Below are 27,655 nucleotides of genomic sequence, written 5' to 3' on the forward strand. Positions count from 1 at the left end.
TTACTCATAAATAGGTGCATTGAGCAATAGTATTTAAGGCTATATTATCAACATGTCATCAAAAACTACATTAACGAGAAGAGATTTCAAAATTCATACAATATACAATTGTATCAATTTACATTATGGTACTTGACCACTTCTGGCACATGAAAAAGGAGTTATGTGGACTCACCAGTTTAAATCTTATATCTCTTCAGATCAGATCATAAACCGCACTGTAGAAAATTGCAACCAGAAAAGTGGAAGTGGACGAAGTCCTGCATCTACATAAACATCATCTATTCAAATAGTCTGATCATCCTTGTTATATCAGCGGACGGCTGGCGGGTAATGGACGTCTTATGATCAAAATAAACCAGTTTTCGTAAGGTGTCCAGCACAACTGGCATCTGAAACTCAAGGTGGGCACTGCCCTGAACCACAGTTTGTCTCGCTGCTACCATCTCTTTGACTTTCAGTACCAGTTCATTGAGATGTAAGGTTTTGCCATATTCCAGAAATACTCTACACAAATCTTGGACAAAATACGATCCTGATATCTCATCCCTCAGTGTAGTATAACCTGCAAGTATAAAGGGAGATAACCTTTGCTTTCGTCTACCACAGTTAATGTATAACTACGTGTATGTGGAATTTTGGAGAATTCAAATCTTACTTACATTACTTTAAACCATGCCAACAGACGAGGTGCGATATCTGGTGCGAGGTGCGGTGCTGTATTATTGATACAGAATGATTACTAGATGGCAATAGTGTTCCAATCATGTAAAATCTGAGAGTGTAAAGACAATTTAGCTGGATTGCTCCATCGACAGAGATATATAATAGGAAAAGTACTCAAACGATGATCTTAAGACTATATTTCACAGAGGCCGTCATGTGTGACTGATGAACAAGTACCAAACCTTTTTTTTTTTTTTTGGAGATAATCACCAGAGAACCAGAATATTACATACCTTCTGTACAAGAAAATAGTACAAATATATCAGCATCAATAGGTAATCTTTGAACTCTGGTATAACGGCTGGTAACGCTGTCAACTTGGTCTATTGGTCCTTCCACTCCATAATCCATGTCATCACCACGACAAGCCTAGAATGTTTCATTTAGGTTATTTTAAACAAAATATCTATAACACCTTTCGAGCTCATTGTTGAATGCTGCGCTGATACTGACTAATGGACCTTATAAAAATCTAAACTACCTTTTATAATGGTCAAGATGCATTAATGACTTGCTAACTAGTTTATAGTTTAATGGTGGATTAATCTTGAGTAAGCACATCTTGAAAGAAGCTTAATATTCTACTTACATTAAGAATAAAGATCTTTGGTTTTCCAACTAAAGTAGGGCATTTATCTCCCTTGAAAGGATCGATTATGTCACTAAGTTCCAATACCCCAGCACTTCGATAGTTTCCATCTCGCTCATCTTGTAGTTGCATGAAATTCCTCCGGTTGAAGTCTGTTCCTGATATCCCTTCCTTACCACCATGTGACATTAAAGATACCACCAAACAGTCGGCATCACTGTGATCTTCTGCTGCAACTGAAAGTTATAACAATGAGAATCAACAAGCAGGACTGAATTTTCGAAAAGCTTGTCGCGTATTCTCAAAACGATCTTAGCTATAGCTATAAATATACCGCTATAGTTAGACCAATTCTGTGGCGTATCGAGGATTAGTCCTACCTCTCCCCCTAACGCCTTCGTACTTTTCGTTGAGTTATATTCGAATATGTATGAAACGCTACAAACCTTTTTCAAATATTTTAGATATTTCACCAGTGGTCTTGTCTTCGTGTTTCTCAGCAGTAAAGTTTAAACCTCGGAGACAATCTGCTAAGGAATCTGAATCTTGGCGCGATCCCTTTCTTCTGTTCAGTCGAGCTTGTGTGTTGAAATTTACATTGTTAATAATGACAGCTTTCCCTCTTCGGGGATGGTTCATTTTATAGAGCGAGGCCACTGAAAAAAGGGAATGAAATTTGAATTGGAAATTTGAAGGTAATGACAATCCATCTTCTTAATTCGTATAACTCTTAGGTTCCCTGTAAGTTTTCGAAAAGAAAAATAAAGTGACGAATGGCTTCGGTTATCTGGATTTATTTTTAAAATTTTTTGCTTGTGTTGCAAACAGTATTTGCATGGTATTTAGGAACTGATGGCATCATATTATTGCAAAGTCGAAACTGTGTCCAGGTAACACGAACAATCCACCTTATTGAATAGTTTAAGTAATAATGAACCATGGGTTTGCTTCTATTTATTTCACCCGAAACTGCTGGTGTGTATTTTTTTAATTAGACCCCAATGTCAACTGTAATATCCCATACAATAGTATAATACGATAAATAAAACATGTAAAAACATGCACAAACAAACCAGAATGTGTTTATATTTAGATATTTTTATTTCTTGATAAGGTGATGCACTAGACAGGTTTAAAAGAGATTTTAAAAATAAAATTTACGCTTGTTTACGGGCATTTGTGTTCATCGTAGCTGCCTAGTCAAACCCAAGAATGGCATTCATCATGAAGAGAAACATGTAGGCTATAACAAAGTCTAGTTATAGGTCATTATATTTGGTAGCTAAAGCATTATAACAAGATTAATACTAGAAACAGTCAATGGACTTTACAAGGCGATAATCTCCTTGCTTGAAACTTGAAAGAATTCAAAATACATGTCGACAGAGTAGGCTAGCCTATTGTGTCCGACAGTATTCTTCGTTCCATTCAATTTAAGTCATATTCGACAAAATTATATAATAATAAATAGATACTTGCTGTTGTTTGCTTAGTAAATCCAATTTAACTTGCTTTTGTATGAGAAAAATAGTTAATCTTCGTTTATCCAACTGTTTATATCAGTGTTTTTATGGGTATTTCCTCGTTAACATTATGACAACAGCATTCTTCTTAACATACAAACTCGCACAAGACGTTTAACAACTAAATACGTTAAAAGTTCACAACATAATGCATTAAAGCCTTCATATAGCTGTGATTTTGTCGGTATAAGTTACGAATCGTTTGTAGTTTTATTGTCCGAACATACAGGTTTAGGAAGTCGCTTATATGACCTACTTAATATACCTGTTTGTTGCTATAAATAGTATAAATACTCATGAATATAAATAGGACTGACATGGATTGATGACGTTTGATATAAAATCGATATACCGCTAAATTGGAATTGAAACATTCGGGGAACATGATCTACACAGTGGCGACGACAGCATTCTGAGACTAGAGGTACCGATAGGGCTCAGACTGACTTAATTGGGGACAACTGTCGAGGTCTGCATTCAAAATGCCGCAACTCTGTGAAAGAGGAGCATAAACGAAAGCTTCCCATGGAGCGTCTTAGAGAGTTCTCCCCAATTAGATTTTAGACAAAAAGAGATAAATTTGGTGTATTCTGCCACATATTTTGAGGATAAACCACATACAAATCATATTTCAAAATTTGTTAGAATGAAGTCGAGGTACAGTTAAAAGTGCCAACTATTTTCTAGAATTACCAGATCTATATGTTTGGGGTGTTGTGAAGAATTAAGCAAGTCTAATAATTAGCTATTTGAGTAACAATATAATCATTTGCAGAATAAAAGACAGTTGGAAATCGAATAGGCTAATAGACTGTCCTTGCCTTTCCTCATTGCACACTCCATGGCTTTCATCTGTCTGCATTAGCCTAAATCAGGTTATCTTATAGGATACATTATAAGAGTCATTACAAAATCTATTGGAATTCAACAAGTCCAAATAAATAGACAAATACTAAATTTTATAAGTAATAATTTTGTCTTGGAGATTTTTATATATTACACTGAAATCAATCGACAAATAAACACTTCGTACGCACACTGAAACGTCACAGTAAACAGATTATTTCCATTTGGTTAGCCATCTTCACAATGTCAACCTATTGACTGCAAAAGCGGAATTCAGCGATTTGATTGGATTGTACGCAAGCAAATACAGCCAATCAGAGCCCTTTACAGAAAGACTCCACTTTCTTGTGTCACAAAAGGTTGTAAATGCAGAAATGCAGAAAGTCTATAATCAATGGGTCACATTGGCTATATTCGCTAGTGTACAAACCAATAAAATCGCCTCATTCCGCAATATTGCAGTCAAGTTATAAGACGGAGTCTGTTACAGCTTAACATAGTGAATATGAAGCCCTGTGGACTTTTGACACAATGTTCCCAATCTGAACACTAAATCTTAGCATTATATTCTTTATTATGATAGTGAATACCATACCAAAAAACTACAAAAACAGAACAAAAGCTCTACATCATACAATGTGACAGTTGAACTATGAATACTGTTTGACAGCTTCTTCTCAACCAACTCTGTTATTCAAACAAAACTCGCCATTGTACTAGCGGTTAAAATACCAGCTGATATAGCTTCCGTTCCGGGTATATTATATCCGCAGCGAATTCCAAACCAACAGGTAGATAACCCGTCATAAAAAATCTACAAAGAACAAAAAGTAAACTATACTAAAATTAAATATCAAACAGTATGCATATATATGCAAGTTGAACATCAATGCCATATTTTATACATAAATATCGTTTTCATGATAAATTATGTGGTCCAAGATGTTCTATATGTACTAAAAATAATAATATAAATGAAATTCAATGACACCCTTGACAATTCTTTGGTCCCTATCTTGCCTCTACCCTCTCACCATTCGTAGCATCGGACAGGTTGTAGCGCTAGGTATTGTTAATCATGTCATGATATAATACGTTTCGCGATAAAAGGGTCACACTACGATACATATCGCGATATAGGGTAATGGGGTACAGATTAACATTTCAATATATATTAAATTTGTAACTTTGTAACTTATTTAGTAATGTAGCTCATAGGAGTTTTTAACTTCCACTGGTTTTTGATAGTTTTCAACAATTTCAGTCAAAATATTTGACTAACTAACTTATCAAAACTCCTCTCTTTTTATGGAAGGTTAAGATTAGAGCTTAGTAATACATTATGACTAATTTGGAAATAATTGCACCGAATGCAAAACTATTCAATGTGTGAATCATTGAAAATAATCAGCGGAAAGGAAATAATTTACCTTAAAGGTGTTATCAGAAACGCTATTAGATTCAAGATTTTTGAGAAAAAAGAGTTTACTCAGAGAGGATAAAGGGCTTAGTGATTATGGATAACAGGCATCTTATTATGAGAGCTTAAATATTATGGACAATGGCTATAGTGCTCTGAAAGTTAAAACATTGTGATCAATTTGTATCCTACTGTGTAAGCTTAAAGACTGTAAATATCTTGTTGGAATCCTACTGTGTAAGTTTAAATATTGTAGATATCTGGCTGGAATCCTACTGTGTAAGTTTAAAGATTGTAGATATCTGGCTGGAATCCTACTGTGTAAGCTTAAAGATTGTAGATATCTGGCTCGAATTCTACTGTGTAAGCTTAAAGATTGTAGATATCTGGAATCCTACTGTGTAAGTTTAAAGATTGTAGATATCTGGCTGAAATCCTACTGTGTAAGTTTAAAGATTGTAGATATCTGGCTGGAATCCTACTGTGTAAGTTTAAAGATTGTAGATATCTGGCTGGAATCCTACTGTGTAAGATTAAAGATTGTAGATATCTGGCTGGAATTCTACTGTGTAAGTTTAAAGATTGTAGATATCTGGAATCCTACTGTGTAAGTTTAAAGATTGTAGATATCTGGCTGGAATCCTACTGTGTAAACTTAAAGATTGTAGATATCTGGCTGGAATCCTACTGTGTAAGTTTAAAGATTGTAGATATCTGGCTGGAATCCTACTGTGTAAGCTTAAAGATTGTAGATATCTGGCTGGAATCCTACTGTGTAAGTTTAAAGATTGTAGATATCTGGCTGGAATCCTACTGTGTAAGTTTAAAGATTGTAGATATCTGGCTGGAATCCTACTGTGTAAGTTTGAAGATTGTAAATATCTGGAATTCTACTGTGTAAACTTAAAGATTGGAGATATCTGGCTCGAATCCTACTGTGTAAGCTTAAAGATTGTAGATATCTGGCTCGAATCCTACTGTGTAAGCTTAAAGATTGTAGATATCTGGCTGGAATCCTACTGTGTAAGTTTAAAGATTGTAGATATCTGGCTGGAATCCTACTGTGTAAGTTTAAAGATTGTAGATATCTGGCTCGAATTCTACTGTGTAAGCTTAAAGATTGTAGATATCTGGCTGGAATCCTACTGTGTAAGTTTAAATATTGTAGATATCTGGCTGGAATCCTACTGTGTAAGCTTAAAGATTGTAGATATCTGGCTCGAATTCTACTGTGTAAGCTTAAAGATTGTAGATATCTGGAATTCTACTGTGTAAGCTTAAAGATTGTAGATATCTGGCTGGAATCCTACTGTGTAAGCTTAAAGATTGTAGATATCTGGCTGGAATCCTACTGTGTAAGTTTAAATATTGTAGATATCTGGAATTCTACTGTGTAAGCTTAAAGATTGTAGATATCTGGTTGGAATTCTACTGTGTAAACTTAAAGATTGTAGATATCTGGAATCCTACTGTGTAAGTTTAAAGATTGTAGATATCTGGAATCCTACTGTGTAAGTTTAAAGATTGTAGATATCTGGCTGGAATTCTACTGTGTAAGTTTAAAGATTGTAGTGCTATCGTAAATTTGGCCTCAATATTTAAGTGAAGAAACAAGATTTTGTTTAGCTATGTAATTTGAGTCTCAAATCCATGTGTGTCCAGAATTTTTCGCGTATTGGCGTTTGAAATTTAAAATGACGACTCTTCTTTTCTTGGTACTCCGCCATATGTAGAGAGAACATATTATATGGAAATAGAAAGCTAAATTTCTATTTTGAGACGAATATTTGGGGAATTTTAAGAGATTTTCGTGCTGTTCGAGTAATTCTGAAGACTATTTACATATATTCACGAACAATCATTGCTCTTAATTCAACACGCTTTAGCTTATTTGGTCGTCAGCCATATTATTCAATGTTTAGGCTACGACAAAATATAAGTCTGGTGATTTAAATAAATAAGGAAGGTAACTCATACATAATGATGAATACTGTAAGACTGTTGGTTCTTATCCTATTGTTTGTGTTAAACTCTATGTGTATTGAGAAAAATGCATGTAGTTTAAAATTATGTAAATGTATACCGATTAACACAGTGGAATGTAGTAGAAGGAATTTAAATTATATACCTGTACTTCCCAGTCGAACCGACAAGTTATATTTTGATGATAATCATCTCCCTTTGATCAATGAACACACCTTTTCCAATATAACACACCTGAAATTGGAGGTGTTAACATTTCTAAAGTGTCACATCACAACTATTACTACAAACACTTTTAAATTTATAAAACATTTAAAACAATTACGACTCTCCTCCAATCCATTGACGACAGATTCTTTGATAAATTTATTTTCTGATTTGAAAAATAGATCCCTTCATTTATTAACCTTAGAACATATGCGGTTAGAATTTTTACCCGAAGAATTATTTAAAAATAATTTTACATTGTTAAATCTAAAAATGACTTTCAATCGTCTTAAAACATTAAATTTCACAGAATTTAAATCACTTGGTCTAAGAGTTTTAAAAGTTGAATATAATTCAAGAGACAATTGTAATGGATAAAATGGACAATTTGCGGATTTTATCACTAATGACAAATAATATCAAATCACTTCCGGATTTTTGTCATGATAAATCTTATTTCCCTTCATTGACCTATTTAAATATAGGGACTAATAATATCTGTAAATATATTCCTCAATATATGAACTGTTTAAAAAAACTTTCTGGATTTACACTCGATCGCAACTGTATATCATTGATAAAATCTAGATCGTTTCAAGAGTTATCTTCTCTTACAGACCTTAGTCTGTCATATCAGAGAAAGTCTAAATCAACCTTAAAACTTGAAAAATATTCTTTTAATAATTCAAATATTGCAAACTTAACATTATTTGACAATCGTATGAATATAAACCATATTGATAGATTAGCGTTCAGTGGATGTCATGGAATTACTTCTTTAATATTTTCGGATAATTATTTGAGCGACCCCGAAAGATTGGACCAAATTTTATCAGAGCTTACCTCCTTGCAATATTTAGATCTCTCAAAAAACAGGTTAATAGAAATACCCAAATCCATCCAAAACTTCACCGAACTTCGATACCTTACTTTATTTAAAAACAAAATATCAAACTGGGAAGAAAGTTTTTGGGATGGAAACTGGAGTTTAACTCATTTAGATCTTGGTAAGAATTCATTAAAAACAATCTCAAAAGAGATGTTGCCTATGAAATTTAGATCACAGTTAAGAACAATATCACTCTATGATAATCCAGTAGATTGTATCTGTGACAATGTTTGGTTGATTGAGTGGATTAAAAGAGATAATACTAAATTTGAATATTATCCACATGGATATAACTGTTTAAATATGACAGAGCGAATTTGTTTAAGAAACAGTCCTTTATATACGTCAATAACTGGAGTTTGTTGTGTTATACTTCTTTTATCTATCCTAGTATCTATTGTTTATAAATATAGATGGTTTATCAAATATCAGATATATATCTGGCGACATCAACCCAAACTCTTAAACAATATGGCAGAACGACAAAAACTCTATGACGTGTTTGTTTCATACTCCGCTGAGGACGATTGGGTCTTGGATAATCTAGTACCACAGTTAGAGGGAAATGAGGGCATGAAACTCTGTATACATGAAAGAGATTTTCAGCCTGGCAGATTGATTATAGATAATATTGTGGAATCGATTGAAAATAGTCGTCGTGTTTTAATTATATTAAGTAATAATTTTGCTCGAAGTGAATGGTGTCAATTTGAAATGACTTTAGCTCAGAAACATGTTTTACATCAAGCTATGGAACCTTTATGTGTTGTTTTATTAGAAGATATAGACAGTGAAAATATGAGCAATTCACTTCATGCTTTATTAAAGACAACTACTTATATAACTTGGTATAATGATGCAGAAAATATTCACTTGTTTTGGGACCGACTGAAGAATTCCCTTATCTGAATATATTCGTTATAGACTAATGTAAAATAATTATGAAAATAAAAAGGGAATTGATATTAATTAAATTCGGATGTTTTAAGTCATTCAAAATAGCACTAAAAAGTGTATATAGATACCTATACTATGCCATTGCGGTCAGATTGATGTTAGATAGTAATTCCCACATTATACAGAAAAGCAGGACGTAAAACTCCATTCATTTCATATGTAAATAAAAATCAGATTTTCTTTTTTTGAATCCACTTGTATATATACCAGTTTAGTTTGCTATTTGCTATCACAAACAAAATATTAGAAATATTGATATTTATGAATATACATAACCTTAATTGTTTTGTTTTGTTTTTTGTTTTGTACTTAGCATTTATCGATTTTTTTTTGTATCGTAGCATTTTGAATTTTGATTAAAATTAGATTTTAAAACCGTGTCTATGTTTTCTATGTGTCAAAATGCTGTGGATGTTATTCACGACTTATCATCCAAATTGCGAAAGAAGAAGGAAAAAATCATTTTATTTTTTGGTCACTGCCTTATCCGTTTTCATGTCGAAGAATAAAGCCTTACTAAATGACTAAAATTATAATTGTTCAATAAATTTACATTATCCCCTAGAACTTTCAGAATCTCCCCTCTGCTTTAACTACTTGTCACACTACCATAGCGATCACCAGTTGCGTATAGTAGCAAATCAGAATGGTGGTAGTTAGTTTTGAACTCATGACAAGTTTCATAATTGGATTGGCTCTGGTTTTTATTGAGTGTGTGTTTGCGTTTACATGTAATCGCAGCTTAATTCGCAACCATACATGGCTGGTAATCGCTATGAAGTGAGGGCACCTCTATGCAGTGGTTAAGTATTGTTTGGCATTGTTCACACTTAACACTCACCGACGGCAAGTTTTGGGCCGAGTTTGCACAGTGTTAACGCATGGTTCAGGCAAGTGACACGAACGTGATAGGAAAGTTTATACGTCTCGACATTTTGAAAATTTTAAAATCCCTTCTGCCAGGTTATATTTCATTAATTAGGCATACCATTAGTAAGGCGTCCTAATCGTTAGACATGTTAAATTAAACAAAGAGAGAAAATACCTAATATCTTTATTAGATTTAGGTTCTGAATAGGGGTTCCGAAATAAAAAACTTACTTATACACAATCATGTAATCATGTTATAATGTAATAATAAATTTTATAGGTTTGAGATACGCAACAAGAACGCGTGAGATCGCAGACAAATGCGGAGTGAGTTTTGAATCCCTAGTTGCGTGGAATTTTCGAATATCTGTCACGTGATAAAAACGGATCCAGTTTTTCTCCAGTGCTGATTTGCATGCGGTTTGTTAAGAACTAACGTTAAGTTGCATTAATTGTTGCGTGCGTAGCGTTCCTGTTTCGTTTAAATTGGTCACAGGCGTTCGCAAAAAATTGAACTTGCGTGATCACATGCGTGGTACTATACGACAAACTAGCTTAGCTGAACAATTCCCTTTCCAAAGACCAAGTTAAGATTGACCTCCGAAAATGGCGAACCACGTGTTTTAAGACGAGTGAGTATACTATAATCTTGGTTTCATGAGATTACGTTATCTTGAATCATAAAATGTATGTTTAAGTATACCATTTTTCTTAAAAAATTTTAAGATATAGGTTAGCTGCTGAACAGTGTTTATTTAGAGTGCGTTATGAGATTTATTCAACCATGGCGTCACATCCATGACTCGTTTATTAACAAAGCATCTAAGCACTTGATATTATGATTTTACTTTACCAGTTGATAACAAATTTAATTGCATAGTGAATTTGGTGGAATTTGTTGGAATATAATCGCTGTACGTTTCCATTGATATGGAGTCTAAAAATAGCTCAGAAGCAGACGAGAACGGTGTCCAAGATGGCGTCAAAGTTTATAAAAGACGCTGGCTAATGTTAGGATTATTTAGTGTCTATTCGTTTATCAACGGATATCAATGGATACATTTAAGCATCATAGGAAATATAATAGAGAGGTATTATAATGAAAGTTTACCGTCTGATGAATTCCATCGTCAGACTACAATTGACTGGTTAGCTACATCTTATCTAGCTATTTATGTTCCTTTGATAATACCTGGAATATGGTTATTAAATAAATATGGTTTAAAAGTGAATATATTACTCGGAGCTGTTATTAATGCTCTTGGAGCCTGGATTAAATGTATTGGACTGGCTCCCGACAGATTTTATCTTGTTATGATTGGACAATGGTTCTGTGCTATTTGTGATGCTTTCGTTGTCAGTTTTCCACCATTTTTATCTGCTGTATGGTTTGGACCAAATGAACTATCCACTGCCACTGCTATCGGGGTTTTTGGAAACCAGGTAATTGTTTTGTTATGTTATATATTTGTAAGAATATACCTTATTATTTTATACCCCATTCATTCGATATTCATATTCGCTTGAAAGATTGTATTTATGAGTAAATAAAGGTGGTAGTAAACATCTAACATCGATCACGTGATGAGAAGCCCAGGACTTCTGGCCCCACAGGTTCCTCGGACTTAATATGCAGATGGAATATCGGCTGGTTTAAGGCCAGACGAAAACAAGGCGAGTCGGTAATACAATTTTCAAACACGAATAATTATAGACACACATGGCTAGGAAGGTTAACATTTCGACGAAAGGTTGTGCAATATATTACTGATTAGTTTTTGCTGAGCGGTTGCCCTTAAAATGTTGAATCATGGTCTTTAGAGACAAGGGTAATGAAAAAGATCAAGTACATGTTGCCAAATTCCAAAGAAGAAAATACAAATAAAACCTCTTGACAAAAACTTTTATCTTTTTATCAAAAGGAGTACCATATGTACCATTAAGTAATAAAATGATCATGATACCGTATTGTATTCGACTCTTCACAGAGTTGACCTTGTCGTTATCGTGACCGTAATAATTGTCTAGGTTTTCTCTTACGTTTTATTGTGTGCTCCATTTCTTTTTAGGTGAAAATAAATTTGTGTTATTTTGAGCAAGATTTGAATTAGAAATCGCGAAGAAAAATATCAAGAATAAAAGCAAGAAAAGAAATATTTATTTGTTTCGTTTCATTTTTAAAATAATTGAATAATAAATAAGGTGCTGTTGGGCGGGAAGCTTTTGAAACCCACCCCTCGATTTACCTTTGGATTTTATGGGCAATACCCAAACGTTCAAAACGCAATACCACACGTTTCTTATATTATTACAATAGTGGATGACAAAATGCGATATTGTAACGGTGTTTAAAGGAACAACATTGTGAGTGGATAGCAGCAGTACTTTTAGATTCCTGGATTCTTATGGACAAATTCCAATAACAAATGGTACATTATTAAATATGAATATGAATCATTTTTTATCGTTTATTCAGTTAGGAATTGCTGTAGGATTTCTACTGCCACCAGTAATGGTACCTAATTCACCAGATATAGCTGAAGTAAGACAGGGACTAGAGATCATGTACTATAGTTGTGCTGCTTGTAGTACACTAATTGTTCTACTGATTATTATCTGTAAGTTGTACTGCGTTATTTCATGTGTGTAGTAAGTAATTGTGGGCAATTTGGTTGTTCTCGTCCAGAATACAAGTTAACTGTGTAGAATATGTAATATCAGTGAAATCGAAGCCGACAAACCTAGGTTGAACATTTTCTGCATCGCTAATGTCACGTCAATATCTGATGTACAATCTTTTTTAATAATTTTAATTCAATTGCTAGGTCTAGAATCTATTCCTTCGTATGCCTCGAATCTATGATTCGAATCGATATCCGTAAGTCTAGAATCTATTCCTTGACAGGTCGAGAATCTATCCCTTGGTAGGTCTTTAATCCATTCCTTGGTAGGTCTATAATCCATTCCTTGGTAGGTGTAGAATCCATTCCTAGGTAGATCTAAAATCTATTTCTTGACAGGTCGAGAATCTATCCCTTGGTAGGTCTTTAATTCATTCCTTGGTAGGTCTATAATCCATTCCTTGGTAGGTGTAGAATCCATTCCTAGGTAGATCTAAAATCTATTTCTTGATAGGTCTAGAATCTATTCCATGATAGGTCTAGAATCCGTTCCTTGGTAGGTCTAGAATCTATTCCTTGATAGGTCTAAAATCTAGTCCATAGTAGGCCTAGAATCCATTCCTATGTAGGTCTAGAATCTATTTCTTGATAGGCCTATAATCTATTCCATGATAGGTCTAGAATCCATTCCTTGGTAGGTGTAAAATTCATTCCTTGGTAGGTCTATAATCTATTTCTTGATAGGTCTAGAATCTAGTCCATGGGTTTAGAATCCATTCCTTGGTATGTCTAGGATCTATTCCACGGTAGGTTTAGATTCTATTTATGATAGGTCTATAATCCATTCCATGGTAGGTGTAGAATCCATTCCTTGGTAGGTCTAGGATCTATTCCACGGTAGGTTTAGATTCTATTTCTTGGTAGGTTTAGATTCTGTTTCTTGGTAGGTCTATAATCCATTTCATGGTAGGTCTACAATCCATTCCTTGGCGGGTCTGCAATAAATTCCTTAGTAGATCAAGAATATATTCCTAGAATCTTAACATTAAAATATAATTGCATGGTATCAAATGGTTTAAGATTTGTACGTGCTTCATCGTTTTTTAGTTTTTAAGAAAGAACCATCCATTCCACCAAGCCATGCACAACTTTATCTAAAAGAGAAAACTGAAGATTATCATTATGGACGATCATTAAAGGAATTATTCAAGCAGCCGTCCTTCGATCTATTGGCTATTAGTTACGGTAAGTAACCTATTCAATAATGATTATGTGACTAAAAGCAAAAATAACATCATCTACAAAGTCATCAATGATAAAATATCATCATGAAATCATTAATGTAAACATCACCGTGAGCAGAATCAACACAATGTCAAGATATTACGAACTTCGTCTTATATTTTGACTGAAATTGTCACCTTTCTTGTATCACAGAAGTCTGCAAAAACCGAGCCCATATGTTTACAGTCTACAGGGTGTAAGACAAAAATCGTAATCTTGACATTGTAAGGATGCGTGAGTAGCAGAAGTATCATTATAATCATCACATTGTAATCTGAATTCATTATTCAATGGTAATAAAAAAAACAACATAATACATAACATAAATAACTATCACTGAATCATCATCGTCAGGTGATATCATCACCATCATCATTCGTGTCAACGTGCTCTAAACTTAAAAGAATTCTTCCCCTTGAACTGAACTTAAACTAATAATTGTAATTTTATTTCCATTTTAAGAGTTTGTATTCCTTCAAAAAACTAAGTCAATATCTCAGTCATGTTTATTTCAGGCATAATTACAGGTGTATATTATGCTATATCTACTTTATTGAATTATATAGTTCTAGATTACTATCCGGTAAGCCTTATTCTGTTTTTCATTTCTACATTTCCCATTTTTGTATTTCTGTTGTGTCAATTGTACCACCTTCTGCACAAAACAAACACCATTCCTGCCATTCAATGCAAATATTATAGATAATAGTTAAACCGCTTCATGTATATGTGTTATCCAATGATGCCTATTCATTTCATCTAATACTTTATCTGATCACCAGGGAGAAGAGGTGAATGCTGGAAGAATTGGTCTTGTCATTGTCCTAGCTGGAATTGTAGCTTCCATTATGGCAGGTATCTGGTTGGATAAAACCAAAACATACAAGTAAGTTGCTTCAATATATTAAATTAAATCTATTATATATGCACTGTGAAACATCCATGACCATCCAATGTAGGAACTACCTAATCGTAAACAATTACTGTACCACCGTAATATGATAAGATGATTCGTCTATTTGTACACAAGTATTCATCTATTTACAGGGCTACAGTAATGTTCAAATATTTATAGGGCTACACTAGTGTTCGTCTATTTGTAAGGCTACACTAGTGTTCATCTATTTACAAGGCTACAGTAATGTTCATCTATTTACAGGGCTACAGTAGTGTTCATCTATTTACAGGACTACACTAGTGTTCATCTTATTACAGGGCTACAGTAATGTTCATCTATTTACAGGACTACAGTACTGTTCATCTATTTACAGGGCTACAGTAATGTTCATCTATTTACAGGACTACACTAGTGTTCATCTATTTACAGGACTACAGTAATGTTCATCTATTTATTAGGCTACAGTAATGTTCATCTTATTACAGGACTACACTAGTGTTCATCTTATTACAGGGCTACAGTAGTGTTCATCTTATTACAGGACTACAGTACTGTTCATCTTATTACAGGACTACAGTAATGTTCATCTTATTACAGGACTACAGTATTGTTCAACTATTTATTAGGCTACACTAGTGTTCATCTTATTACAGGGCTACACTAGTGTTCATCTTATTACAGGGCTACAGTAATGTTCATCTATTTACAGGACTACACTAGTGTTCATCTATTTACAGGACTACACTAGTGTTCATCTTATTACAGGGCTACAGTAATGTTCATCTATTTACAGGACTACACTAGTGTTCATCTATTTACAGGACTACACTAGTGTTCATCTTATTACAGGGCTACAGTAATGTTCATCTATTTACAGGACTACACTAGTGTTCATCTATTTACAGGACTACACTAGTGTTCATCTTATTACAGGGCTACAGTAATGTTCATCTATTTACAGGACTACAGTACTGTTCAACTATTTATTAGGCTACACTAGTGTTCATCTTATTACAGGACTACACTAGTGTTCATCTTATTACAGGGCTACAGTAGTGTTCATCTTATTACAGGGCTACAGTAGTGTTCATCTATTTACAGGACTACACTAGTGTTCATCTTATTACAGGGCTACAGTAATGTTCATCTATTTACAGGACTACACTAGTGTTCAACTATTTATTAGGCTACACTAGTGTTCATCTTATTACAGGGCTACAGTAATGTTCATCTATTTACAGGACTACACTAGTGTTCATCTTATTACAGGGCTACACTAGTGTTCATCTTATTACAGGGCTACAGTAATGTTCATCTATTTACAGGGCTACACTAGTGTTCATCTTATTACAGGACTACACTAGTGTTCATCTTATTACAGGGCTACAGTAATGTTCATCTTATTACAGGACTACAGTATTGTTCAACTATTTATTAGGCTACACTAGTGTTCATCTTATTACAGGACTACACTAGTGTTCAACTATTTATTAGGCTACACTAGTGTTCATCTTATTACAGGGCTACAGTAGTGTTCAACTATTTATTAGGCTACAGTAATGTTCATCTATTTACAGGACTACAGTATTGTTCATCTTATTACAGGACTACAGTATTGTTCATCTTATTACAGGGCTACAGTAATGTTCATCTTATTACAGGACTACACTAGTGTTCATCTTATTACAGGGCTACAGTAATGTTCATCTTATTACAGGACTACACTATTGTTCATCTTATTATAGGCTACACTATTGTTCATCTTATTACAGGACTACAGTATTGTTCATCTTATTACAGGACTACAGTATTGTTCATCTTATTACAGGACTACAGTATTGTTCAACTATTTATTAGGCTACACTAGTGTTCATCTTATTACAGGGCTACACTAGTGTTCATCTTATTACAGGACTACAGTAGTGTTCATCTTATTACAGGACTACAGTAATGTTCATCTTATTACAGGACTACAGTATTGTTCAACTATTTATTAGGCTACACTAGTTTTCATCTATGTATACAGGGCTACAATAATGTTCATCTTTATACGGGGCTGCAGTAATGACCAACTATTTATACGGCTAAACTAGTGTTAATCTATCTACAGGGCTACTAAGGTGTTCATCAATTTATAGGACTTGTTGTGTTCAGCTATTTAAAGGGCTACAGTAGTGTTCATATATTTGAGAGTCTATACACGCAACATCAATATTTATCATTTTACAAGGTTAAACTATTTCAATGTTGATTATTTTCCAGGGGTACATCGGTGTTTATTTACGTATCTACGGTTATTGGTATGTTTATTTTTACCTATACGATGGACCACACTAAGATTTGGGTAGTGTTTATTACTGCTGGTATTCTGGGGTACGATTATGTTTATTATAAACGTATTACAACCTGGTTATGTCCAGAATCCGAAAGTCTATATTCCTTATACATAAGCAATTGCGTTTTTCATTATAATTGTAAAGAAAGTCCAACTTAATTTTTATGGCTGTTCCTGATTGACATCTCACTGCCTGCACATTCTAAATCTCCCAAATGGACAGTGATGCGTTGACAAGAACACTTGCCAGATTAATTGTTCAATTATGAGCAGATGAGCAGGAATTAGAACACCATTGAATATTATTTACATGAGGTTTTTCAATAGTAGTATACAGATAGTACATATTGAACCACATAAATTACCGTGAAAAAAAAATTCATGTATAACATATGCCATTGATTTTCAACGTACATACCATTCGATGTTGCATTTTGATATACAGTTTGTTTTTGGTTCTTTGCAGATTTTTTATGACGGGTTATCTTCCTGTTGGTTATGAATTCGCTGCGGAGATAACATACCCGGAACCGGAAGCTACATCAGCTGGTATTTTAACTGCAAGTGCGATGGTGAGTTGTTGTAATGGAACCAATATGATTTCAATGATGCCGACCTCATAGATTTAACAACATTCTATTGTGTTATTTCCCCATGAATGTTAAATGTGTTACTATGTCAATAAAATAAAAAAATGGGCATGGTTGAATAGTATATCAAATTCCGTCCAAAGGTAGGTAAAGAGATAACTAGCAAGCTACTTCATCTGGAATCTTAACAACAGAATGTAGGGCTTATTTATTTCAAGAGTAGTTTAGCTGTCAAACAGTATTCATAGTTCAACTGTCAAATTGTATGATATAGAGCTATTGTTCTGTTTTTGTAGTTTTTTGGTATGGTATTCACTATCATAATAAGGAATATAATGCTAAGATTTAGTGTTCAGATTGGGAACATTGTGATGGGATCTATACTGGTATTAGGTGCTATCATGACCAGTAAGTATCAATATCAAAAGTCTGCTAGCTCTCTATCTACAGGAATTCAGTGGCGGAGCCAAAGGAGGGGGCGGGAAGACGCCTTCAATCACAGACAACAAAGTGCCCATTGAATAATAGCGATTATGTTTGTTAAAAATCTCTGTAAACGAAAAATAAGGAAAAAAATGTGATTTGACCAAATGAAAGTTTTTAAAAATATTGATAGAAAATGTTTTGATTCCCGAATTTGTGCACGACCTTTGGCGCAATTTTAGTTTCGATTTTTTTGTCTTTTCTGTCCCAATTCGGACAATTCGGGAATCCGGAATTTTACACTCACCGTTTCAAGAGTAATGTGTATCATCTTTACAATGTCAAGCTATTACGAATTTTCGTCTTATACCTTGTCACCTTTCTTGTATCATGGAAGTTTGTAAATGAAAGAATTTGATTTGATGGTACGCTTGAGAATACAGATAATCAAAGGTCTCGACAGAGTCTGCGAACACAAAGCCATAATGTTTACAGCCTTTTGTAAAAGGCCCTGATTAGAAGTATTCGCTTACGTACACTCCAATCAAATTGCTGCATTCCGCGATACAAGTATTTGCAGTCAATAGTTTGACATTGTGAAGGTGGTTAACCAATGGAAATAATCTGTTTACTGTAACATTTCAGTTTGTGTACGAGGTGTTTATTTGAGACAACGAGCAGAACTTACAGTGAGTTGTAGTTATATTGTTATTTGTATCCAATAAGTGTCTATCTTCATAATCGCCACATTATATCTTCAGCTCATTCAGCACGACAATCAAATACATTTAGAAATGGCACCAAAATCATAAATCCAGATTAAAAGACAAACGTTATTTTTACTTGTTATTTTATGTTAAAAGTATTATGGTTACATTACATGTAGTTATTTGTTCTTATTATAATGTATATTAATCCTGTAAATGTAAATTTTCTCTATTGATATTCTTACAGGAAGTTAAAGATGTAGTGATCGGTGAAAACGAACCATACCAGGAAATAAATAGTGAAAAGGCATTAATAGGACAAAACTTAATTCAGAAATAAATACTCAATATAAAATACTTGAAGGCTTTTAGTTTCCTTTATTGTACACTGTTTGACTGCTTGCACACTGCTGCTCCTTTATTAACCCAAGCTGAAGCAATAGAGGAGGATCTAAATGTTGCGTTTACATGGGCTTCATTTTGGCATGACCAAATTGATGTTCAGTGAAATGTAATTTAGTAAGAACAGTCTAAACATTTCATGAACATAATTTCAATGGTAGAAATGTAGTTATTCAGATTCACAAAAAATAACATGAAAATCACCTCAAATTAAAAACATCAGGATCTGCCTTTAAAGGGACGGAAGTGTGATTATAGGGGGTTGATTTTAGCCTTGAATATATGTGAATAGTCTTCAGAAGTACTTAAAAAGGAACGAAAATCGCATAATTCCTTTAAAAATACTTTTAAAAAAATTTTCTCACTGTTTCTATAATATGTCTGTTCAATATATCACAGAGTATCTTAAATTGACGAGTCATCATTTTACTAATTAAACGCAGATAATTCTGGACACATGTATTTGAAGACTCAAATTTTGACAGTGAGCTGTGAATACTGGTTGGCTTCAGCTTCTCAGGCTAAATCATGATTGGTATACTTAACTTAAGGTTTTATTGTGCCGATCAGCTTCTGAATTTATCAACACGTGTCCCCAAATCTTCAGATATCAAACATGAAACAAGCAACGCCATGCAGGGTACAAATTGTGCCAGGACAGCGGCATTAGCCTGCTCTTTTCAGATTTCCAACTGTCGAGGGATCCGTTACGTGCACAGCCTGCAGGAACTCGTAAAATAGCCCACAGACAATTCCTTACGGTGTCGTAAAAATAGCCACTATAAAACACAAAAAATTTTTGTAAGTCCTTTTTGTATATCTAAATGGATGTTCCTGGTATACCCACTTTTTGCAATAGTTTCATTTCCATGTCATTTCTCCTGTCCCTTTGTGCTTCATTTGAAAGCGATAGCGGCCACCGTCTTGACCCAATTGCGTTTTCATGGTTTCATATATTGGTGAGAATGTCTGTGTTTCCATGAGAATTTCTGTGTTTCGATGAACAGCTTTTGAGTTATTGCCCATAACCTGACCAAAATACGTCAGAATTGGCTTGTGAATGATTACACATTCTGATAAAATATTCAGTACACATTCGGCATTATAAGATCGACCACGTTATAGATGCACTCAATGTTTCAATTTACAACGTATTGCCCCTTGACATGTTGAGATACGTATACATGAATCAGATTGAACGATAACAGTAGTTTGAATATCGATACTATTATACCTGTTAGTTGTTTACGTTTGTCTGATATGGCAGCAGAGAACACCAATTGTAAGGTAAGTTTTTTTTAATGACAAGATTATTTCGGATAGTCATTTCATCTGATGACGACACGTGAAATTTGTGTTAATATTTTCTGAATATTTTTAAAAGTGTGCTTATTTCATAATATTTCCTTTTGTTTGTTATATGTATTTCTAATTGTCGTTCAAGTCTTATAATCTTGAAAGATAAAGAGGTTTGGCCAAAGCAAACGCATCCTCATAAACTAAAGTTGGTAGACCCTGTCCTTACGGAAATTGGATGATTTTTTCTAAAGCAATACGTGTTTCGCATGTAAACATCATCAGGAAAGCGGGTTTTCAAATAAAATGTGTTCTAAGATAAGATTATTTCTAGCAGTATTTAAAAGGTCCGCGTTGAATCTCAGGAAATTTTTTTCAAAATTAATTATAGTTATCCTTGTCATTGACTGACAATTTCATATTCCAAAAGACATTTTATTATATCGATGTCGTCCAGTTTTTTCACATAATAACTACCTAAATGATCCTTGGAAGTCTATAGTCTTACAGTTTTTTTTGCTATCTACAGTTAGTCCGCTAACTTTTAAGTGCTGATTTTTCTTCAATATTTAAACACTTTAGGATTTTTCAATCTAATTTTCAAACTAAGGGGACTGACATGGGAAAAGCCTCACATCTTTCAGATTTGACAATCATCCAAGATCATGTGTGCTACAGGCTGTGCATGTCAGTCAGAGATCCCTCGACTGTTGGAAATCGAAAACGAATAGGCTAAATAAATACAAAATTTAACTGTTACACCTGTCACTCTGGAGGAATGGGATATCCTTTTATCCGTTATACCCATTGCCTTTGTGTTATAGAGTCATAACAAAACAAACCTAGATTAAAACCATTGATATAAACTGAAACGAAAACAGGAATTCATTAAAACTCATAGACGATTAAAGTTGTTCAGCCATGTTAGAGTTAAACGAAACGTTTTGTGTTATTTTATCTTGCTGATCAGGTAACAGTTGAACAGTTATTGCTATTAGAAAAGCATTGTGTTAAATTGAATACCTACCAATGAATTTACAAATAACTTCATATTTATTTAATGTCAAGAAAATCATTTATACACTAAGAACGTTTAGCTAGTGTTTTATAACATCTTGTGGTGTTTAATTGTGGTTTATTGGTACATACAAGCTGCCGCTGGACTACAACTACAATAGTTCAAAAACAAATCAACGGATTCAATAAACTCTAGCAACGGGGAACTAGCAATTATAATATTCAACAACAATCTGCCTACTGGTATTATTACCAACCAGCAGACATTATTATCTTTATAATTTTATATTCAGTTATATCTTTAATAATTAATTTCATTTTTCAGCTAGAAGCTGAACATGCAACTGATGGAACTAATATTCACAATGGCGTCAGAGTCTTCAAAAGGCGATGGTGCATGCTCGCATTGTATTGTATCTATTCGTTTATCAACGCCTATGAATGGATACATTTAAACATCATAGGAAATATGATAGAGAGGTATTATAATGAAAGTTTACCGTCTGATGAATTCCATCGTCAGACTACAATTGACTGGTTAGCTACATCTTATCTAGCTATTTATGTTCCTTTGATAATACCTGGTATATGGTTATTAAATAAATATGGTTTAAAAGTGAATATATTACTCGGAGCTGTTATCAATGCTCTTGGAGCCTGGATTAAATGTATTGGACTGGCTCCCGAGAGATTTTATCTTGTCATGATTGGACAATGGTTCTGTGCTATTTGTAATGCTTTTGTTGTCAGTTTACCGCCATTTTTATCTGCTGTATGGTTTGGACCAAATGAACTATCCACCGCCACTGCTATTGGGGTTTTTGGCAATCTGGTAATTATAAGATATTGTCTTTGCATTACAACATCCTGAATTCATGTATACAACTGATAAATCTTTTGCTATCACAAATGAGCCAGACTTGAGGTAGTAAGCAACAACTCGTCAAGGTTCCAACTATAGCCCTGGATTCTATGTGTCTTTGTAGATCCATATGAACAAGCCATTCTCAGACTCTTAATGAGAAGTATTTGGTTTTGATATTTAAATGATATTTTGTAAACAATGTGGTTAGGTCGGGCAATAGCACGATTTGCACTGAGCATGCATTAACAATACCCATATCATACCTGATTTCTTATCTATTTATTCAGGCTGGAATTGCTGTAGGATTTCTACTGCCACCAGTAATGGTACCTAATTCACCAGATATAACTGAAGTAAGACAGGGACTAGAGATCATGTACTATAGTTGTGCTGCTTGTAGTACACTAATTGTTCTATTGATTATTATCTGTAAGTTAGTTGTATTGTATCTACGTATAAATAATTCAGAAAAAGGCTTAAAAAGGGAAGATACCTTTTCATAAAAGCGAATTTACTGCTTTGAAAATTGTAAAATAGATCTTAAATGATTATTTAAAAATTCTAAATAAGCGATATCAGATACGCGGATTCTCGGAAAGTGGTGGTGAATTGACAAACATCATCACCAGGGGGCAGGACTTTTTTGACAAAAACTGACGTTGCCCCACCTTGCTAGTGTCATCCCACACAATACTTCTGCTACTTAAATTCAATGAAGGTTATGGACGATATCGCTGACAGTTTACTAACAAGTGTCGCGATATAGACCATTGAGATTTTTTCTATTGTTCATGATAGGACATTACTATTTCAGTTTTTAAGAAAGAACCACCTATTCCACCAAGCCATGCACAACTTTATCTAAAAGAGAAAACTGAAGATTATCATTATGGACGATCATTAAAGAAATTATTCAAGCAACCGTCATTCAATCTATTGACTCTGTGTTATGGTTAGTAAGTCGCCACTACATCCCATCATCATCATCAACAAGAGGGTTTAACATCAGAGATAAAGTGATAAGAAGGACAACAGTTTATTATTGTCATAGTATAGACCTCATGTAAATCGTGCGGTCGTACAGTTTTGACCTTTCTATTTCCGTTCTTAACCTTCTTATATCAAGAGTTCCAAATATAGAGTTGTGTTCCTTAGACCACTCAGACCAATATTCTACAACTATCATCATCAAAATCAAATTCGTCACTATCATAATCAAAATCATCAAGATCTTCATTATTAACAGTGTCATCATCATGTTATCATCTCCATTACTATTATCGTCACTGGCATCATAATCATCATCGTCTTCATCACAATCATCTTCACTAACATCGTGATGATCATCATCATCACTTTCATTATCATCATCTCTATCACCAATAACGTCATCTCTATCATCCTGCACAGTGTTATAGTGCTGTCATCACCAGCAACAGTGCCGTCATTAGAAACAGTGTCAGTGTTACTAACAGCATTATCCTTATAATTATTTGGCAGATGTGTTGATGAACTAACATACCATTGTCTCATTGTTCACTATGAAGATAATCTTTGTTAGATTTTACTTTTGAAATATTAAACTTTTTGTTTCATTGAATTTTATATCTAATGAGATATGATTTGGAAGTACTTTATTCCAGACGGTGTATTCTATGAGTGTTATAATTTCAATCTTTCAGGTATTATCACGGGAGTGGATCATGCTTTATTAACTCTTCTGGATTTTATAATTCTTCATTATTTTCCGGTAAAATGCATTCTTTATCATATTAATCTTGGCCAATAAAAGCGAGAAACATGTCTAAACACTGCATCATCTACATAAATCAACTAGAATCTTAGAAATGACGATGTTGCTGTTGTTATAACCCTGCAGAAAAGAGGCATACCGTCCCGCTACCGACATCGCTATAACAATTATTTATACCTCAATTTCATCAAGGATTGTTTTGGTCCCGAATGTACCCGATCTATTTTTTGGTCAGTCGGGCCGATTGGAAAAAACAATCCTTGGTTAAATGGGGGTATTAGTGGGACTCACGCCCCCTCTTTTGTCAGAATATAATATTTATCATTCTTATTGGAGATAATTTATTGACGATCTAGCTTGTTCTATTTGAACCTAATAATGCCATGAAACTTTTTTATTGTCCTCAGGGTGAGGAGGTCAATGCAGGAAGAATCGGTCTGGTGATTGTACTTGCAGGCATCATACCCTCTATACTCTCTGGAGTCTGGTTGGATAAGACCAAAACATACAAGTAAGATTCTTAAAATAATCTCTAGTTTGTTTTGGGGTTGACTTAAATATTTTTGTTATGATCATTTTTTTGCGAACAGAGCAGGTTGCATGAGTATCAACATGACAACATCGATGTAAATTGCCAAGAATACATAAGTATTTATTTATATGAGTGGTAGGGTGGTTGATTTAAATATAGGCACAGGTTTATACTGTTTGTCCAGACTTCATACACTTATAGAACTACAGCAATATTATCAGTTTTACATAAACAAAACTGACTCAAGTGCTTACTTATATCAAGACTTTGTTTTTGTGTGCTGAGCTACAAATCTTCAATACACAATGTATATATTTTCAATAAATCTACTTGTCTAAATTCGTTTAAAACCATTTACAAGGCTACTATAGTCTCTCTATATGTATAAATACTCGACAATGTCCATAATAATATGTTTACAAGAATCTAGTGGTTGTTTGTTTTTCAGAGCTACATCAGTGCTCCTCTACATCTGTACTGTTATTGGAGTGTTTGTTTTTACGTTTACCCTAGATTATGGGAAGATATGGATTGTATTCATTACTTCATGTATTATAGGGTTCGTTTTCAACTTTATATCTTCTTAAACACCACTGGTGCGTCTTTGTAGTTGATTTTAAATCTTGGTATCCTACCTAGCTTTTCGTCTATGGTTTGCTTGTCGAACTGTCCTATCCGACCAACAGAAGGAAACTGGGGCTTACTAATATCATCTAATAATAAAGTTCATACATCGGAACGAAAATATTATGAAGAATTTCTTTTTTGTTTCATTTTGAGAAAATTGTTTTGATCGTTTTCAGATTTTTTATGTTTTCTTATTTGCCTGTTGGTTATGAAGTTGCTGCGGAGATAACATACCCGGAACCGGAAGCTACCTCAGCTGGAATCTTAACAGCGTGTGCTATGGTGAGTTTGTGTATTTAATTGTGGTTGAGGTTCATCCTTGTGTCGTCTAAGAATTGTGCCTTCTATAGATGTTTACGAACTAAATTTGAACGTGTTCAAAGAACATGGGCAGGAACTCAAATCAGATAGTATTCAATCTGTTGTAATTTCAATATGGTTCATCCTTGGACGAGTATCAATTTCACCAATATCGTATGATGCAGTACAAGAGATGCATATTAATAACACGAGCGGGAACATTCAGATAAGCAGGTTGGTGGAATTATTTCCCCATGAACCCTTCTTCCCCAGACTGATTGATGAATAATGGACCTCAGTGTAGTTTTTAGGTATGGTATTCACCAATATGATAAGAGTTATTATGTCGGTGTACGGTGTTTTTATTGGTAACATTGCGATGGGATCGTTATTGATACTTGGTGCTGTCATCAATAGTAAGTAAATACTTCATATCTGTAATACACTCAACTACAGGGGTAGCGTCAAATGAGCAAATCACTGATTGGCTAATAAAATAAACAATATTGAGTTACTTCCCATCAATACACTACAAATTTTAGACTACAGTTAAATGCACCACAACTATTACTCATCTGGATAGACCTATTCCATAATAGATTCTTTCACACATAATTGGTATCTAACATGGTAACTAAACGGAGGGTCCGAGGGTTTCAGCCAGACAGAGGCATGGTCCTATATAAAGGATGTAGATCATCCATGGTTTGTACCATTAACAAACGAGTCTTGGGGACTATCATTCTATTGAACTGCATTTTGTTTTCAGTGTGTGTGAAAGGAGATTATTTGAGACAACAAGCAGAAATGGCAGTAAGTTCGATACTTAATATTTACATCATCTTGTTCCATGGCATTGTCTAGTATTTGTCTATGTAAAGTTCTCGATATCGTCAGGAGTAATGAACCTCTTATAAATTATTAACCCTTTGATATTACGAAGCCATACAAGCACGACAAAGACATTTCTGATCATCTGTATCGGAATATATTATGAATCAATAACTGAACGTCTAGGGCTCAGAGGGTTAGACACTTTCTCGCAACCCTACATACGCCAGCTCCCATCCCTGCATAGATCGAGATTATACTATCTTTCTACGCCCACATAACATGATTGTGGAGCTTATATTGGCGTCACCCATATCCGTTCGTCCACAATTCTTGTTGGATTTTTTTTTTATCTAAAAAGCACAATAACAAAGGATTTAGACGCAATCTGATGAAATTGATTATTAACACCCAAGGATGGACCCTATTAAAAATTGAAAGGTATTTAAGGATTTACTGCCCTTGTTCTTGGAAACGCGTTCAACAGTTAACTGGTAAACAGAAGGCACAATTCTTGACGGATTTTGACAAACCTTGGTAATATTGTTCATAATCAGTATCACCCAAAAAAGTTTTAAAGAAGGGTATGACTGAAGGTTGAATATTTCATATTGGTGATTGTTACTGTACTACCAATTTTTTTTTCTTTCAAAATCAAATTTGCCATTGGGCGTAAAAAACCTTGCATGACAAGCTATATTTAACCCAAATCCCTCGTGGTAAATGCTGCAGGTAAGAAGGGTTGACAAGAGCGTCTACTTGTTCGGATGGTACAATATACCAGGTCCTTGTGCTACAGACTACAGAAAGTAAATTGAAGTAGATTGTACAGTAGACCTTGCACTCTTTGATGGCCAAATTAGGTACAGATTTAACGGAGCTATCTCCCTTCACAAAGTTAGCTTCACTACCTAGTCTCGTCGTTATTCGCTCCCTTCACATAGTTTTTCTTTATGTTATGTTTGTTCGCTGTATGTTCACTGTTTATTAAAATATTTTACAGAAAATACACATAAAGGAAGTTGCAACAGATGAAACAGACTCAAAACCAGCACCAAAACAACTAGCTAATGGTGAACGACGAAGACTGCTTCATTCATCATAAAACTGAATTATCATCGTTTTAACGATTGTCTAATATTTGTAAAGAAGGGGGCAAACTTC

General features: G+C 34.1%; 5 protein-coding genes across 5 annotated transcripts; 3 read left to right on the top strand and 2 right to left on the bottom strand.

Moving 5' to 3' along the window:
• Positions 1–281: 281 nt before the first annotated feature.
• LOTGIDRAFT_210703 (hypothetical protein) lies at positions 282–3,050 on the bottom strand (the record flags this gene model as incomplete). Its single annotated transcript, XM_009064035.1, has 5 exons — positions 2,795–3,050; positions 1,762–1,971; positions 1,316–1,551; positions 960–1,095; positions 282–565 (listed from the first exon to the last, which is right to left on the bottom strand). Coding segments are annotated over exons 1-5 (867 nt in total). The 5' UTR covers positions 2,796–3,050.
• Positions 3,051–5,679: 2,629 nt separating this feature from the next.
• Positions 5,680–6,356, bottom strand: LOTGIDRAFT_106986 (hypothetical protein; the record flags this gene model as incomplete). The annotated part of the gene is made up of 2 exons (XM_009064036.1): positions 5,680–5,948; positions 6,008–6,356. Coding segments are annotated over 2 exons (618 nt in total), but the record flags the coding sequence as incomplete, so codon positions are not given.
• Positions 6,357–8,654: 2,298 nt separating this feature from the next.
• On the top strand, positions 8,655–9,092 carry LOTGIDRAFT_107312 (hypothetical protein; the record flags this gene model as incomplete). The annotated part of the gene is made up of 1 exon (XM_009064037.1): positions 8,655–9,092. The coding sequence occupies one exon, from the start codon at positions 8,655–8,657 to the stop codon at positions 9,090–9,092; it is 438 nt and encodes a 145-aa protein (XP_009062285.1).
• A 1,848-nt stretch (positions 9,093–10,940) lies between these two features.
• Positions 10,941–19,219, top strand: LOTGIDRAFT_210705 (hypothetical protein; the record flags this gene model as incomplete). Its single annotated transcript, XM_009064038.1, has 10 exons — positions 10,941–11,453; positions 12,487–12,628; positions 13,739–13,876; positions 14,431–14,498; positions 14,698–14,801; positions 17,076–17,186; positions 17,615–17,720; positions 18,035–18,146; positions 18,807–18,850; positions 19,116–19,219. The coding sequence occupies 10 exons, from the start codon at positions 10,941–10,943 to the stop codon at positions 19,206–19,208; spliced, it is 1,431 nt and encodes a 476-aa protein (XP_009062286.1). The 3' UTR covers positions 19,209–19,219.
• Positions 19,220–21,950: 2,731 nt separating this feature from the next.
• Positions 21,951–26,084, top strand: LOTGIDRAFT_107425 (hypothetical protein; the record flags this gene model as incomplete). Its single annotated transcript, XM_009064039.1, has 8 exons — positions 21,951–22,415; positions 22,736–22,877; positions 23,263–23,400; positions 24,131–24,198; positions 24,609–24,712; positions 25,182–25,292; positions 25,537–25,642; positions 25,965–26,084. Coding segments are annotated over 8 exons (1,254 nt in total), but the record flags the coding sequence as incomplete, so codon positions are not given.
• Positions 26,085–27,655: the final 1,571 nt, after the last annotated feature.

The sequence above is a fragment of the Lottia gigantea genome (assembly GCF_000327385.1).
Source record: "Lottia gigantea unplaced genomic scaffold LOTGIsca_6, whole genome shotgun sequence".
NCBI classification, from domain to species: Eukaryota; Metazoa; Mollusca; class Gastropoda; family Lottiidae; genus Lottia; species Lottia gigantea.